We start from the raw sequence: 15,392 nt of genomic DNA, 5'->3' as shown, positions 1-15,392 counted from the left end.
TACGGCAGTGCCTAGCACATAAGAGGCACTAAATAAGAATTTTCTAAATATTTTATAAAACAAAAAAATGAGTTGCTTGGGTTGAAGGTACTCCTGGGGTCCCAGAGTATTGTTCACTTGACTGTCCTTCAGTCCCCTCTACTCTTACAACCAATTCCCCTGAAGAATCCTGAGGCTCAGTAGAAAGCAGTTTGGAAAGCATGGCCCAAAGATGAAATACAAAATCCTTCAAGTGATGCATATGCCCTTCACGATGCTCTAACCCCTGTCTATCTTTCCAGATCCATTTCTCTTGCCACTATGCAAGGTATATTATGCTACAGCAATATTGAAGTGTATGTGGTTCTTCCCACCTCCCTCTATACATGCAGCCATGCTGTTTTTCATCTATGTGCTTGATACGTTCATTCTGGACCCTCTTCCTAGAATGGCTATATCCTTCCTAATCCCTTGTTTCTCCTAGCTAACTTATTCATTATTTCAAACTCAGTTTAGGCATCAACACTTTTCAGAAGCCTTTCCTGATACTACTCCTCCCAACCCCACACTACCTAGGTGTCACTCCTGGATGGTCTCATAAAGTTTTGTGCACTTATCTCTATTTACCTAGCAGGTCATTTTACAATCCATGTGTGTGCCACTTCTGTTACACTGTGAGCTCCTTGAGGGAAAGACTAATTTATCCATTTCTATATCCCTAGTGACTAGCATAGCACCTCATCCATTGAGGTACTTAATAAATGTTTACTAATGAATGAATGAATTGCCATATTTTTTTTCCTGGACTGTCCTCAGCCCCCTATCATTCTTCCTCTGCACATTTTTCCCTGAAGAATCTCTTTTATTTTCATGTTTTCACTTAGAAGTAATCAAGATGGTGTTATGTCCAGGGGACTCTGCGATCGACATATCCTGCTATCCTGGCCCAGACAACAGCAGCCCATTAGCATGAGGTTCCCAAGATAGAAAAATACACAAAGGATAATGGCAAAGGAAGGCAAAGTAGCACTTTGTTAACTAAGCCTTTGCTTCAAAAATTCAATGTAGAAAATAATGGTAAGCTAGAATGAACCAAGCACTGCATTCTTTTTCCTGTGAACAATCCATTACATCTACCAGCACTAGAGGAGCAGGAGTAGAGGGCACATTTGCCACTGGTGCTTAGTGTCAAGACAGCTAAAGCCTCAATTGGATTACTGGCCCCCAGCCAGGTGTCTGTTCCATATAGGGAAAGTAAAAAGAAGAATCAGGAAGCTGGCCTAGCCTCCTCTCTTGTAGTTGGGCTTCCTACTTCAGTGACATGAGTATAAGAGGAAGAAAAGGGAGCTGTCCAGGCTTGGCAGGCTCTGAATCTAGAGAAGTTTCATCCCCCATCTCTCCCCAGCACCCCCTACCTGCCGCCTAAAAAACATGCAATTTCAACTATAATACCTTCTAAATGTTGATGACTCGAATTGTTATCCCCAATTCACCATGCCTTCTATCATTCTCTAGCTATAGGCAACTCTTGTCATTAGGGTGTTCTTTATTACCCCCACATACCTGGCTCTGACCTTAGGTTTACTGATACAAAAGAACTCGGGGAATCAGTTTTTACCAAAGCTATACCAAATCTCATGATGGATTTTTCCCCCATTTAAACATGGAATCATAGATATTAAAAGAGTGTGGTATTCTCTAGGAGCACATAAGTATTTAGCCAAAAAGCAAAATCTAATGCTCTAGTCTTGAGATCTTTTCCTTTTCCTTTTAGATAATATTAAGTATTTAGCATGATACTTATTTTATCAAAGTTCCTCAATAACTGTTCATTTCCTCCCATTTCCTTTTTTTCTCTTCAAAAGAAATTATATAACTTGAGAGACTGTTAAGTTGCTATTGAAATAAAATTTTCTGTTGACCTCATCTTCTTTGTCTCCTCTAGTCTCCATTCTAGCTGAAACAGAAGAAATCAAGGCCATTTTGAAGGACAAGGGAATTTACGTGGAGACCATTGCTGAGGTATATCCCATCAGAGTACAACCAGCTCGTATTCTCAGCCACATTTATGCCAGCCTAGGTAAGGAGATTGGCCAGCCTGCTAGAATCAAAGCATTATTCAATACAGGCTGGTTTCCATCCTTTTTTCTTCTTCATGATTGTGTATTGCTTTATTAAGCTGGATCTGAGAAGGAATTTAGAGTCTCTAGAATCGAAGTTTCTTACCTTCTCTGTTCTGAGCAGGTCTGATAATTTTAGGTGTGTTTTATGAACCCTTTGGGTACATAAGGCATGACTATTACCAGCCAATATTGTATCTTTATTCCAAGTGTGTGCTTAAATAACATGTTCTCTCCTTTCTTGGAACCTATACCTCTTTTTCAAATACTTGCTTATTTTATATGAAATGATAGCCAAGGAACTTGTTTTTAGGTCTTTTATACTTTGTCATTTAATGAGCTAGTTGATAATATAAAAGATTCCTTAATATAATACTTATTTTTAATTAGTACTTATTTTTTAATTAATTCACATATTAAACTTAGTGATAGATTTTTTGCATTAAACAAATTACTATATTGTTATCTAAAAGAAATTCTAAACTACTCTTGTGGAAGACTGAATAATGACTCCCCAAAGATATCCAAGTCCTAATTCCTGGAACCTATAAACCTTACCTTATATGGCCAAACGGACTTATTTGAGATAGGGAGATTATCCTGGATTACCCAGGTGGTCCCTAAATGTAATCATAAGTGTCCTTATAAAAGGAATCAGAGGAAGACCAGACTATAAAAGTAGGAGATGTGACAACAGAAGCAAGAGATTAGAGTGATAAGGCTATGAGCCAAGGAATGTCCACATCATCTAGAAGCTGGAAGAGGCAAGGAATAGATTCTTCCCTGGAGCCACCAGAAGGAATCAACCCTGCTGACACTTTGGTTTTGATTTTAGTCCCATAATGCTCATTTTGGACTCATGATGCCAAGAACTGTAGAAGTATAAATCTGTGTTGTTTTAAGCCACCAAGTTTGTGGTAATTTGTTATAGAACCAATAGAAAAGTAATACAATCTTAAAACACAAGGGAGTACATTTGTAAAACATTGGATCTTAGATAGTGGTTTGCCACTTACAAACCCAGAAGTTAATTTGTATATGTGTGTGTGCGTGTGTGTGTGTGTGTGTGCGTGTGTGTGTGCGTGCACGTGCGTGTGTGTGTGTACTTTTTTATCACCCAAGAATGGTATGTTAGTAATTACAGTTAAGGCAAGTATTCCCAGCTTAAAACCAGTCTCCTTCCCTTTTCTCTGGCACTTAACTCCAGTCACTTAATTTCTTTGTCTAAATTGAGAGGGAATCAACCAAGGAGGAAAGGACCAAGAGTCAGAGCTGACTTTTGTCTGTCTCTAGGAACATATATTTAATGCTAACAAGGCTTGAACTCCTTGCATTCCGGAGCTATTAACATGGCATCTGGCTTTAGGAGTATATGGATTTCTTTCTTCCATCCTAGCTATGATGTAGGAATGTCCCTTTCCTAAAAATTCAAATATAACATGATTAGAATTTTCTAAAGAAACTTTGCCTTAAAAAGATAATGAAAAACTAAAATATATACACATAGAAATTAACAAATTTATTGAATATGTCTCAGATCCTAATAAATTTTTAAAATCTAGCCACAAATTAGCTTGAATATTATAAAATACACCTGGTTCCCTCTATTTACTCAACCCTAACTGAGGTAAATACCAAGTCAAGGCTCTAAAACTTCTGAGGCTGATTTGGGTGGATGCTTTGCTAGGTGGGATACATACCTCACCCCTTCCCAGAACCTGCTTCCTGTTTTTATTTTTTTGGCCATTCTCTGTCACCCCAGACCTATAATGCACTTCTAATCTCCAGATACTAGTCCACTAGCACTAAATCCCTTGAGATAAGGAAGGTATTTCCCTATTTAGCCAACATCTTACCCACCTGAGTACTAGTTGATCTTACAGTCACCTTCTTTATAACTCTTAGAAGTCTCTACAGTAATGGGTTTATGCAAGTCCTGTTGGTGATTTTGACCTGATTCTCTCTGGCTGTCACTCAAAAGTTAATAGGTTAATTTTACCCATTGCTTCATTGCATCTATTATTCTAAATCGGCATATCTTACTGGGAAACAGGTAACTTCTAAGCTCTGGGCCATCATTTATGGAATCTGCCTGCCTCACATCAGGTCTCTCCAACAAACAGAAGCAATCTCCTTACTATTTACTTTTTCAAAACCTAGACTCCATCTTGGGCCTCTTACTAAGTTCTTATTTTCTAGCCAAAGGAAATAAAAACTTAATGATGATCAAACATTCCAAGGACTCAAGTGACAAGTGGACATTTATCTTCCTGATATGTTCTTTCATTTGCTTCATTCATTCATTCATAAGCATTTATTGCTCACTTATTATGTACCAGGCACTGGGCTAGATGCTATGGAAGACATAGCCATGCAACTAGATAATCACAGTACAATCTTATAAATGCTATGACCATGGTGTTACATATGAAATACAGAAGAAAGGGGATAGATTTGCCTGGGGAAGTCAGGAAAAGCATGATAGATGAGGCAACATTTGATGACTTATCAGTCAGATGAGTGACTATTCAAAATTCTATTACTGCAACAGTTTCACAATAACAAAATTGCCCTGAGGGTACGTCAAATGACAACCATAATTCCATGAAGGAAAAAGGGATATTTCTTTAACAGGTGTATTTGTTTATGTATGTTAACTAAACGGAGTTCTCTTTCTCCCCTCAAATGCTCAGTATTTCATTGTCAGTTCTAAAACATCTTTTTTATTATTTTAAATTATGAGATTAATCAACTTTGTAAAAGTAAGAACTTAAAATATTAAGTTCAAATCTTTATGTAATGCTAATTCTTTTCTAATCTTAGTGCATATAGATACATTTTAATAGTTATCTTTAACATGCCTATATTCACTTGTGTTCTGTTTGTTTTCACTTATTCTCTCATGATGCATTTCCACATATTGAAATAGCTATATAGTATTTCATCAAATTAAAGTAATTGTTTCCTTTTTATTAGCTGAATTGTTTGGAGAATTTTTATCCTTCTATAAATGCCTTTGTATAGACCACTGTTTTCTTAATTGTATATTCTCAGTAAAGGGATTCTGGATAAGCTTATGAACAGTTTTTTAGCTCTTGTTACATGTTGCCAGATGATTATTTACAAAGACGAGATAATTCATAGTGACATAACTAAGATATAAAATATACCTTTCTTTTTTTACTACCCCACTAACATTGGAGTTTTATTTATTTTTGTTAGATAAGTAGGTTTTAGTATGTATAAATTATTTTAATTTTCTATCTTTAATTCCCAGTGACCTGTACATTTTTCTATTTTTGCTTTACCTCTTTTTGAAACTATGTGTCTACAATTGCTTGCTTATCTAATAGGGTCTGCACATTTCTGTATATATTTATCAATTATTTATATTTTATGGTAAGCTTTTATCAGTGAGTTTTATATATATTTCCTAGTCTGTTACTTTCTTTTAGATAATTATTTTCTTGCCTGTGTACAAATCTTTAAATATTAGATACATCCATTTTATCAGATATATTTTTCAGTCCTTCAAGAATTATGAATTTATCTCCTAATTCTATCTGAATAGGTATGCTATTCTGGTTCTCTCCAAATTTCATAAGTTGTAAGTTATCTGATTACAAATTGGTATGTATGCATTGACTGCCGGGAACTGGAAAACGCAGACAAGCACAAAGGAAAAAGATAACAATCGCCTGTAATTCCACCACTCAGAGGAAACCACCTTTTATTTTGGCATATTTGTTTCCAATCATTTTAAATAAAATAAGTACAAACATGTTTTTAGAAAAATGATGTCATTAAGAATGGATTTTGAATTCTGTTTTTCTTGAAAAATAACAATATATGATAAACTCTATTACGTTTTGGTAAGCAGCCACCTACAATCCAATTTGATAGCTATATTAACGTAATTTCTTCAAAAGTTATTTTCATAAATAGCCTTTTTCTGTTAATTTTGCAAATCGTCTACTTATATTCTTTTGCCATTTTTCTACTGGATACTTGTTGATTTCTTACTGATTTCCATGAGGTATTTTTAAATATGTTAGGGATACTGACACTTTCTCTTCCACATGTTATTGCAATATTTTGCTATTTTGTCATTTGCCCTTTAATTTTGTGCTGCTTTTCATGTATAGAAGTTTTATATTTTATGTAGTAAAATTTTCTTTTTTTTTTGGATTCTTGCCTTGCTGTTACACTTAGAAAGATAATCCCATCCCTAGGTCAAATACATTTTCATTGCATTTTCTTTGTTATTTATGGTTACAATTTTGCATTTAAGTCTTAGGCTATAATATTAATTTTAGTTTATCCAATGAGGTAAAAATCTGACTTTTTGCCAAATAACCAATCGTTCCAGCACTACTGATTGAATAGTTCATATATAGGTTGTTTTGAAATTCCACCTTTATAATTTACTGTACATGCATATACTCACTCACATGTGTGTGGATACTTTTAATCTTACTTTTTGGTGCTGCTGATCACTGTTTCTTCTTTCCTAGTACTATATTTTTTAAGTTATCATAGTTTCAACCTCACCAATGATTGTGAAAATGTAAGATAAAAGAATAGTGCTATGTAATTTTTTGCCCATCAATTTTACAAAAGATAAGATTGCCAATATCCAGTGCTGATGAATATGTGGAGATGTGGACACTCTCAGCACTCCTGGTAGTGTAAATTAGAGGCAGGTAGGCATTACCTATAAAAAAATGTAATGCACATGTCTTTGATCAACAACCTTACTTCTAGGAATCTACCCTTTTCTTTTTCTTTTTCTCCCCCCAAGATGGAATCTCGCTCTTGTTGCCCAGGCTGGAGTGCAGTGGTGCAATCTCGGCTCACTGCAACCACCGCCTCCCAGGTTCAAGTGATTCTCCTGCCTCAGCCTTCTAAGTAGCTGGGACTACAGGCATGTGCCACCATGCCCAGCTAATTTTTGTATTTTTAGTAGAGACGGGGTTTCACCATGTTGGACAGGCTGGTCTCGAACTCCTGACCTTGTGATCTGCCCACCTTGGCCTCCCTCCCAAAGTGCTGGAATTACAGGTGTGAGCCACTGCACCCAGCCCAGAATCTATCCTATATAACACTCGTACAAGTACACAAGGGCATATATTCAAGGATGTTCACTACATTATAATCTGTGGTGGCAAACCAACAATTAGAAGTACTATAATGTGTATAAACAAGAATGGTAGAATTATGTATATTGTATCACAGCTAAAAAGAAAAGGTAGACTTTCAGCTTCCAGCTGTGATGAAATAGCTTGTATTGGACTGTCATACTAAGAATAACTGGAATGGCTGGATTTTAAAAATGAAGGTGAGTGAAGGCTTCAGAGAGTAATTACAACAGCCAGAACTTGAGAAACTAAAACCTTGGACAGAAGGGACACTCAAAGAATAAACTCACTATTCTCTGTGCAGTTTACCTTTGAGGCATTTGCTGATTATTAAGTTTTGCTTGCATGGAGTAAGGGGCCAAGAAACTAAGCAGAAAGTCTCACTGTTCTACGGAGACAAAAATTGCATTTCAGGACCTTCCTATGTGGAAGGGTCTGTGATAAACACCTTGGGCTTTCAGTTGAAACCCCTAAAGAGTGGACTACACCTTAGGAGTAAGGAGAAACCATAAATAGACAAGTTCTTAGAAAGCCTCAAATACAAATCCTAAAACACAATCTTCTTAATTCCTGATTGGGCTAAGAAGATCTGCTTATACTGTATCTGCCTGAATAAACTCAATCTTCTCTGGAGGGAAATAATATCATCCAGAGCCTCTAGAATTCTTTATACACTGTATTCAGCATTGAAAAAATATAACAAGACATGACTTAGAAAACCATGACTTGTTATTAATTGGTAAATTAATAAAAGACAAAAGAAAAAAATAAAACAGACACACAGACTTCTATTCAACATAGCTTTTTTTTTTTTTTGGAGACAAGGTCTCACTGTGTTGCCCAGGCTGGTCACAAACTCTTGCACTCTCAAGGGATCCTCCCACCTTAGTCTCTGGGACAACAGGCACACACCATCACAGTCAGCCAGCATTGGAAGTTCTAGCCAGAGCAATTAGACAAGAAAAAGAAATAAAAGACATCCAAATTGGCAAAGAAAAATTAAAATGGTCTCCATTCACAGATGACATGGTTTTATTAAAAAAAAAAAAACCTGTGAGAACTAATAAACAAATTCAGCAAACTTACAGGATACAGAATCAGCACACAAAAGTCAGTTACATTTTTGTACACTAAAAATGAATAATTTGACAAGGAAATTAAGAAAACAGTTCCATTTATAACAGCATCAAAAGAATAAAATACTCAAGAATAGGCTTAACCAAGGAGGTGAAAGACTTGTACACTGAAAATGTAAAAACATTGCTAAAAGAAATAGGTAGGACACAAATAAATGGAAAGACATGCTGTCTTTGTGGGTTAGAAGACATAATATTGTTAAGATGCCAGTACAACCCAAAGCTATCAACAGATTCTATGCAAGCCCTGTCAAGAGCCCAAATGTAAAATAGAAAAATTTGTTCTAAAATTTATATGGAATCTCAAGGGACCCTGAATAGCCAACATGAGGATGTGGAGACATGAAAACTCTTGTGTACTGTGGATGAGAATGTAAAATGTGTCAGCGCCTATGGAAAACAGTATGGCAGTCCCTCAAACAAATTAAACGTAGAATTACTATATGATCCAGCAATTACACTTCTGAGTATTTATCAAAAAGAAGTGAAAATAGGAACTTGAACATTTTCTACATCAATGTGCAGCATTGCCCACAATAGCCAAAAAGTGGAAACAACCCAAATGTCCATCAATGAATGGATAAACAATATGCAATGTATACCCAAATTGGAATATTATTAAGCCTTAAAAAGGAAGGAGATTCTGACATATGCTACACATGGATGAACTTTAAAGACTATGCTAAATGAAATAAGCTAGTTACAAAAGGAAAGCTATTGTATTATTCCATTTATATGAGATACCAAATTCATAGAGATACAAAGTAGAACGGTGATTGCCAGAGGCTGGGAAGCAGAGGACATGAAAAGTTACTGTTCAATGAATAGAGTTTCAGTTTGGGAAGATGAAAGAGTTTTGGAGATAGTTGGTGGTGATGTTTGCACAATGATGTAAATGTACTTAATGCCACTGAACTTAAGGTTATTAAAATGGTAAATGGTAAATTTTACGTTGTATATATTTTACAGTATTAAATAGAAACAAAAAGGAAGGAGTAGTGGGAAAACCTGGTTGTGACATCAATCTCAGGTAAAATGTGTGCTTTACTGCATGGACCCTGGAATATGACCAAGGCTTTGATAATTCTCTGGTGCTAGCCCCCTAAGAGTAAAGCAACACTAAAACTGGCATATTTGATAAGTATAACACTTAGGTAAAGCAAATGAAAAAAATTAAATTCCCAAGAAAAATGTGTTCTAGTCAAAAAATAAAAAAGTAGTAGTCCTGTCAGTACTGACATGAAAGCATATTTAATATGTGTTTTGGGTAAAACAGTTTCAGAACAATATAAACAGTGTTATCCTATGATATAAAAGAAAAATATGTGTGTGAATAAACTATTTTCTCATCGTAAGAGGTATTGATTTTATAACTCCCTTTTGGAAGACAAAAAGAAATTCAGCTACATTTAACATAGATATCAATTATAGGTTGGATTCCAATTTCAGAATGCTAAACTGTAAAAAGAAGACAACTTAAATTCAAGGAAATACAGTGGATGTGTGTGTGTGTCTATATGTATATACATACATTGTGTATGTGTGTGTATATATATATGTAAAAATGTTTGCTGATTTGATTTGTGCTCTAGAAATATTTTTACCATTTCTCAATTCTGTATCAGGATGCAACAATAGAATGAAACTCAGTGGACGACCCTACAGACACATGGGAGTGCTTGGAACTTCAAAACTCTATGACATTCGGAAAACTATCTTTACTTTCACTCCACAGGTGGGTGAAATAAACTGAAATGTGCATTGAGATGAATGGAAATAAAAGAAAAACATTGGAGAAATAAAGCATTTACTGTGGTTGGGATAAGTGTCAAAGAGTTCCACCAGGCCTTGCACATAACTTACTCAGTGAATATTTATAGAGTTGAACTGAATTGAACTTCCAGCACAGAGTTTCACTAAGTGATTGTAACTGCCAAAAGTAACCCTGGGTGTTGCAGAAACTAAGGATTTTACAATTGCTAGAGTACTTATAAAAGTAATCCTTACTTTCAAAAGTTAAAAATAAAACTGTATGTGTCCTTTATAAACAAAATACAACCTTTTTTATTCAGCTACTGAATTATGTTTTCTTTGTTTGGAGGAAGGGCCCTTTTTACATTCATAGAAATTTTCAGTATCCTCTTCTAAACAAAAATGTCGGTACTGTTTTAGCTGTTATTAAACATGTTGTTAGCCTGATGTTTATTAGCTACATGATAATAACAAACCTGATTATATGTGTTTATGGGGAGGAGAAACTATTTTCTGGAAAGAAAGCTTGAACTCCCCATTTGTCATCTTACATTTGAAATAGTGCAGCTGAGGTAGGTACAAACAAAAGAGTAATGGATCATAGATTCTATTTCTGACTTTGCCATTTGCTAGCCATATGATTTCACTAATCCACGTATCATCTCTTAGCCTTATTTTTCATCTATTAAAAGAAGAAAAGCCCTCACTGGGGGGTTACAGGATTAAATAAAATTATATACTTGAAAATACTTTGTAAACTGCAGCATACCGTAAAAATGTCAGAAATTATTATATGTGCCAGTTAACCCCAGATACTTTGGAATGTATTAGACATTAAATGTGGGGGTATCATTGCCCTGTGACATCTTGGATACTCTTCTGAATATGTGAGTAGTTTAAAATATTACTTGATAATTGTGAGAGTAAATTAATCTCATCTATTATTTTTATTTGTCTCAGTTTATAGACCAGCAACAGTTCTACCTGGCTCTGGACAACAAGATGATAGTGGAAATGCTTAGAACAGACCTCTCCTACCTCTGTAGCCGCTGGCGGATGACAGGCCAGCCCACCATCACCTTCCCCATCTCACATAGTATGCTTGGTAAGGGCTGCATGAGGCAAGGAATGAATGTATTTTGGAAATAAGTCATAGATTTAGCCCTTCAACATCTTGGAGTTTCTAGAGAGCTACTTATAATTTATTCTTTCAGCAGTATTTATTGGCTCCTATTTTATGCCAAGCACTTTTCTAAGCACTGGGGACACATGGAGTGAATAAGGCAGATGAGGTTTCCGTTCTCATGGAGCTTATGCTTTAGAAGGTGAAGACAGACTATATGTAATACATAAATCAACATACAAGAATAATTTCAGAGCTATAATTGAATAGTTTTCAGATAGTTTGAGAGCTATAATTCAAAAAATGTAGCAGAGGATAACTTAAAACTTGGTTGGCAGTTACTTTAGATAATTAGTTTCTAGGTCAATTTTCAGAAACTTTATTCATACAATTATTTTTAAAGACAGTAATACTATATCTGCATATTTCTTACTCCAGTGGTACATCAAGATTTTATAGATAATTTCCCAGGCTGCTTCTTCCAAAGCCTGTCTAACGGAAGCTGTAAAATCTAGTAGGGGAAAAAGCCAAAAGGCTTTTGGCTTACGTTTCCTCTTTTTTTTGACTGGATTTCCTGACATTGCTTACTTGAAACTGGGTGAAAGGCTTTATTATTCTCTCAGTTCCTGGAGGACTAGAGCCAATACTGAAGCGACTGCTTCCTTTCTGTGTTTCTCCTGTTGCTTCCAAAGACCTGTTTGTACTGCCAAAGTACATAGAATTCCTTTTCATTAAAGAAAAATCCCTTATTGTAAATCATTCAAAACTCAGACAGACTGTTAGGGATTTTGGTCACATCTCAAAAGTGCTTCAGTGTCACAGGATTTGAGGAAGTAGGGTAGTCTTTCTTCTCTTTGTCTTTCTTCATTACTTAAGACAGTTAATACAAGTACCCATTTAGAAACTACTATATTTGTAGAATTGTCTTCAGAAAGTATAAAGTCTAATTGGAGACGAAAAGCTAATATGCAAGAATGATAGAAACAATTTAAGACAATATATAAAGAATTACTAAACCATTAGATCAGTATTTTACAGTGAAGGAGATCCAGTTGACAAAGAAAATTTCTCAACTGAGGTAGGACTTAACCAGGCTTTTTGGAATGGATAATATTCAGATGACAGGAGGGCAGAAGGAAAGGTACTGTAAGTGAGGAGGAAAATACCATGAGTGAGCCCTAGAGGCAAGAATGAACTTGACCTGTGAGAGGAGAATGAAGTGACCCACCTGAATAGAGTGGAGTTTGTGTGTTGGAGTATAATTATAAGCAAAATGGGAAAAGTAAGGTAGGGTTCAATAATGAAGACCTTGAAAATAAGCAAAGATATTTAATATAGATTTTTCTCAGAAGTCTGAAACTATCAAAAGGTTTTGAGCAAGGAATAATATGATAAAAATGATTTTTGGGGACTATTGGTGACAGTACACATTGTAGTGAGGAGAGACTGATGTCAAAGAAACTAATCCACATATGAGGTGAAGAGAAGGTACACTGGATTGGAGGTAATAAAAGTAGAATGAAAAACAAAGATACGAGTCATTTTAAGCAACACCCAACTCAGGTATTGGCTAACTAGATATAAGGTATGAATTAAGATAGCTATAACAAAATACCAAAAAGTTGGTAATTTATAAACAATAGAATTTTATTTTGTACTGTTCTGGGAGCTAGGAAGTCCAAGATCAAGGTGCTGACAGGTTTGGTGTCTGGGAAGGACCTGAAGTCTCACCTTGTAAGATGGTGCCTTGTTGCTTCATCCTCTGCAGCAGACACACATGTGTTCTTACATTGTAGAAGGGACAGAAAAGAAGCAAACCCACTCTCTTAAGCCCTTTTATAAGGGCCCCGATCCCATCCATGATGGCTCCACACTCATGACTTAATCACCCTAGAGGGCCTACTTCTTAATGCTATCACATTGGTGATTAAGTTTCAACAAACAAATCTGGGGGCACATTCAGATCGTAGCACTAGGTAAATGTTGCTGCATTGATAGAATCAGAGACATTTTATACGAAGAAGCCAGTTATAAAGGGACATGAATTTGTAGTGACAAAGAGATTTCAGAATTGAAATACCTGAGAGTTGGGATGAGATACATAGCCACAGCTTGGGAAGCAGAATAAAACTAAAGATCTAGGCTTAAATCAAGCATTTTTGGTACTTGATATGTGGTCACATAACAAAAACAACAATAACAATAGCAATAATAACTGTAATATTTACTGAATACTTTCTCTGTGCCAGGCACTGAGCTAAGTGCTTTCAATAAATTATTTTGAAATCTCTACAACACTCTTATTCAGGTAGATACTCATTATCCAAAGTCACAAAGCTAGTAAGTGACAGAGCCGGGCCTCAAACCAGATCTTTCAATCCCTGAAACATTACCAACAACAGTGTGTTTCTGCCAGTGAAAATTTTGTGCTGGTGAAAAGAGAATAAACATTAGTGATCACATTGAAATGTGGATTAGTTAAATTCTCATATTAAAGACAAAGATTCCTGTAATACATAAAAGAACAAAAATAATACATAAATGGCATCCAGGTGGATGCTATTTACAATAGATATCCCTAAAATAAAATCATACAGAAAGATGGAAGAAAAGAATATGTAAAGATATATCATGTAAATGCTGATAAGAAAGCAGTGGTAGCAGTATTAATATCAAAAATAGCAAATAAAATTCAAGGCAAAAATCAGTAAATGGGATAAGAAGGATATTTTATATTGATAAATAGTACACCAACATGATATAACATATATAAACTTTTATGTACTGAATAATTGAATTAAATGTATAAAGCAAGTATTTAGGAAAACTTAGGGACAATATCACAAAACTATTATATATTCATGATGGAAAACAACAACATCTATCAGAATGTCACAGATCAATTATACAAAATAATTAAAGACACAGAGGAGTAACAAACTTGATTTTTGTATTTATGGATGTATATACAACTATGTATGCAAAAAGGCAGAACACACAAAGAATGTTTATGTTTAAAAAGTAGAAATCATACAAACGATATTGCCAGATATGTGACATAAAACTAATTAACACAGAATAGTTAAAAAGAATCTAACTATAAAGGAATTATATTTTTTCCCAAATAATTATTAGATTAAAGAGAAAGCAAAATTTGAAATTATATGCTTCTTAGAAATGAAAAATGATACCAGTACTTATAATTTATGAGATTTGGTCAAAGTCATATTTAGAAAATTTCATGTCCTTAAATACTTCTACTTTTAAAAAATGACTTTTAGTTTTGAGACAAGATGGTATAGACTCACTTCTCCCTATTCCTCCTGCTAAGTGCAGCTAAAAATCCTTGACATTATATATAAAACAAACATAAGAAAACTCTGAAAGTTGGAAACCAGGCAGATCAGCTAGAAACTTTAAGACCTGAAGAACAGCAGAGCAGTAAATATCCTGGGCCTTATATATCCTGGACTGGAAGCTAGAGAAGCTGACATCTCAGAAATACAAAAAGGAAAAAAAAAAAAAAAGGAAAAACAGATTTTTTTAAAGACCTAAGAAAAATCTGCTTTGTCTAGCTGAAGGAACAGGAAAGGAGCAACCTAGGGAGACAGAAAACTTTTAGACCCTATTTTACTTGGCCCCACTTAATCCCCCTGTCAGCAGAGACTGAGTGGGGACTCTAGACTTCCACGCTTGCACAGTTCTGAAGAGGCATCCCTCTGCCTCTTAGGAGTAGTATCAGAGAAGGGCTAGTGGGGAGCTTAAACTTTCATCCTTGCCCAAAAGTAGAGGAGCTCCTCCCCCTTCAGCCAGTGTGGTGTCAGTGATCAACAGATGTCAACAAATGTTGGAGTTATCATGTAAAGATTTTAAGGCAGTTATCATAAAAACACTTTAACACACAATTACGATCACACTTGAAACTAATGACAAAGTAGAATGTACGTCTTAGCAAAGAAACTGAAGATACAAAGAACTGAATGGAAGTTTTAGGACTGAAAAATATAATAACTGAGATGGACAACTCACTAGATAGGCCCAGTAGCAGAATGGAGACAACAGAGTGAACTTGAATACAGAACTATAGAAATGACCCATTCTGAACAACACAGTAAAAAAATAAATAATAAATAAACTGAAAAAA

The 15,392-nt window shown here is 35.2% G+C and overlaps 1 protein-coding gene across 4 annotated transcripts in view; it reads left to right on the top strand.

Moving 5' to 3' along the window:
• The window catches only part of PHKA1 (phosphorylase kinase regulatory subunit alpha 1), a 129,062-nt gene that overhangs the window by 60,518 nt on the left and 53,152 nt on the right, over positions 1-15,392 (top strand). For all 4 annotated transcript variants that reach the window (XM_054472053.2, XM_054472051.2, XM_054472050.2 and 1 more), the window contains exons 14-16: positions 1,925-2,059; positions 9,999-10,108; positions 11,086-11,230. In XM_054472053.2, the coding sequence (XP_054328028.1) occupies positions 1,925-2,059; positions 9,999-10,108; positions 11,086-11,230 (390 nt within the window). The remainder of the gene's footprint in view (positions 1-1,924; positions 2,060-9,998; positions 10,109-11,085; positions 11,231-15,392) is intronic.

This window comes from Pongo pygmaeus, chromosome X (assembly GCF_028885625.2).
Source record: "Pongo pygmaeus isolate AG05252 chromosome X, NHGRI_mPonPyg2-v2.0_pri, whole genome shotgun sequence".
Classification (NCBI taxonomy): domain Eukaryota; kingdom Metazoa; phylum Chordata; class Mammalia; order Primates; family Hominidae; genus Pongo; species Pongo pygmaeus.
The sequence above is the reverse complement of the archived record's forward strand: the minus strand, read 5'-3'. Positions and strand labels throughout refer to the sequence as shown.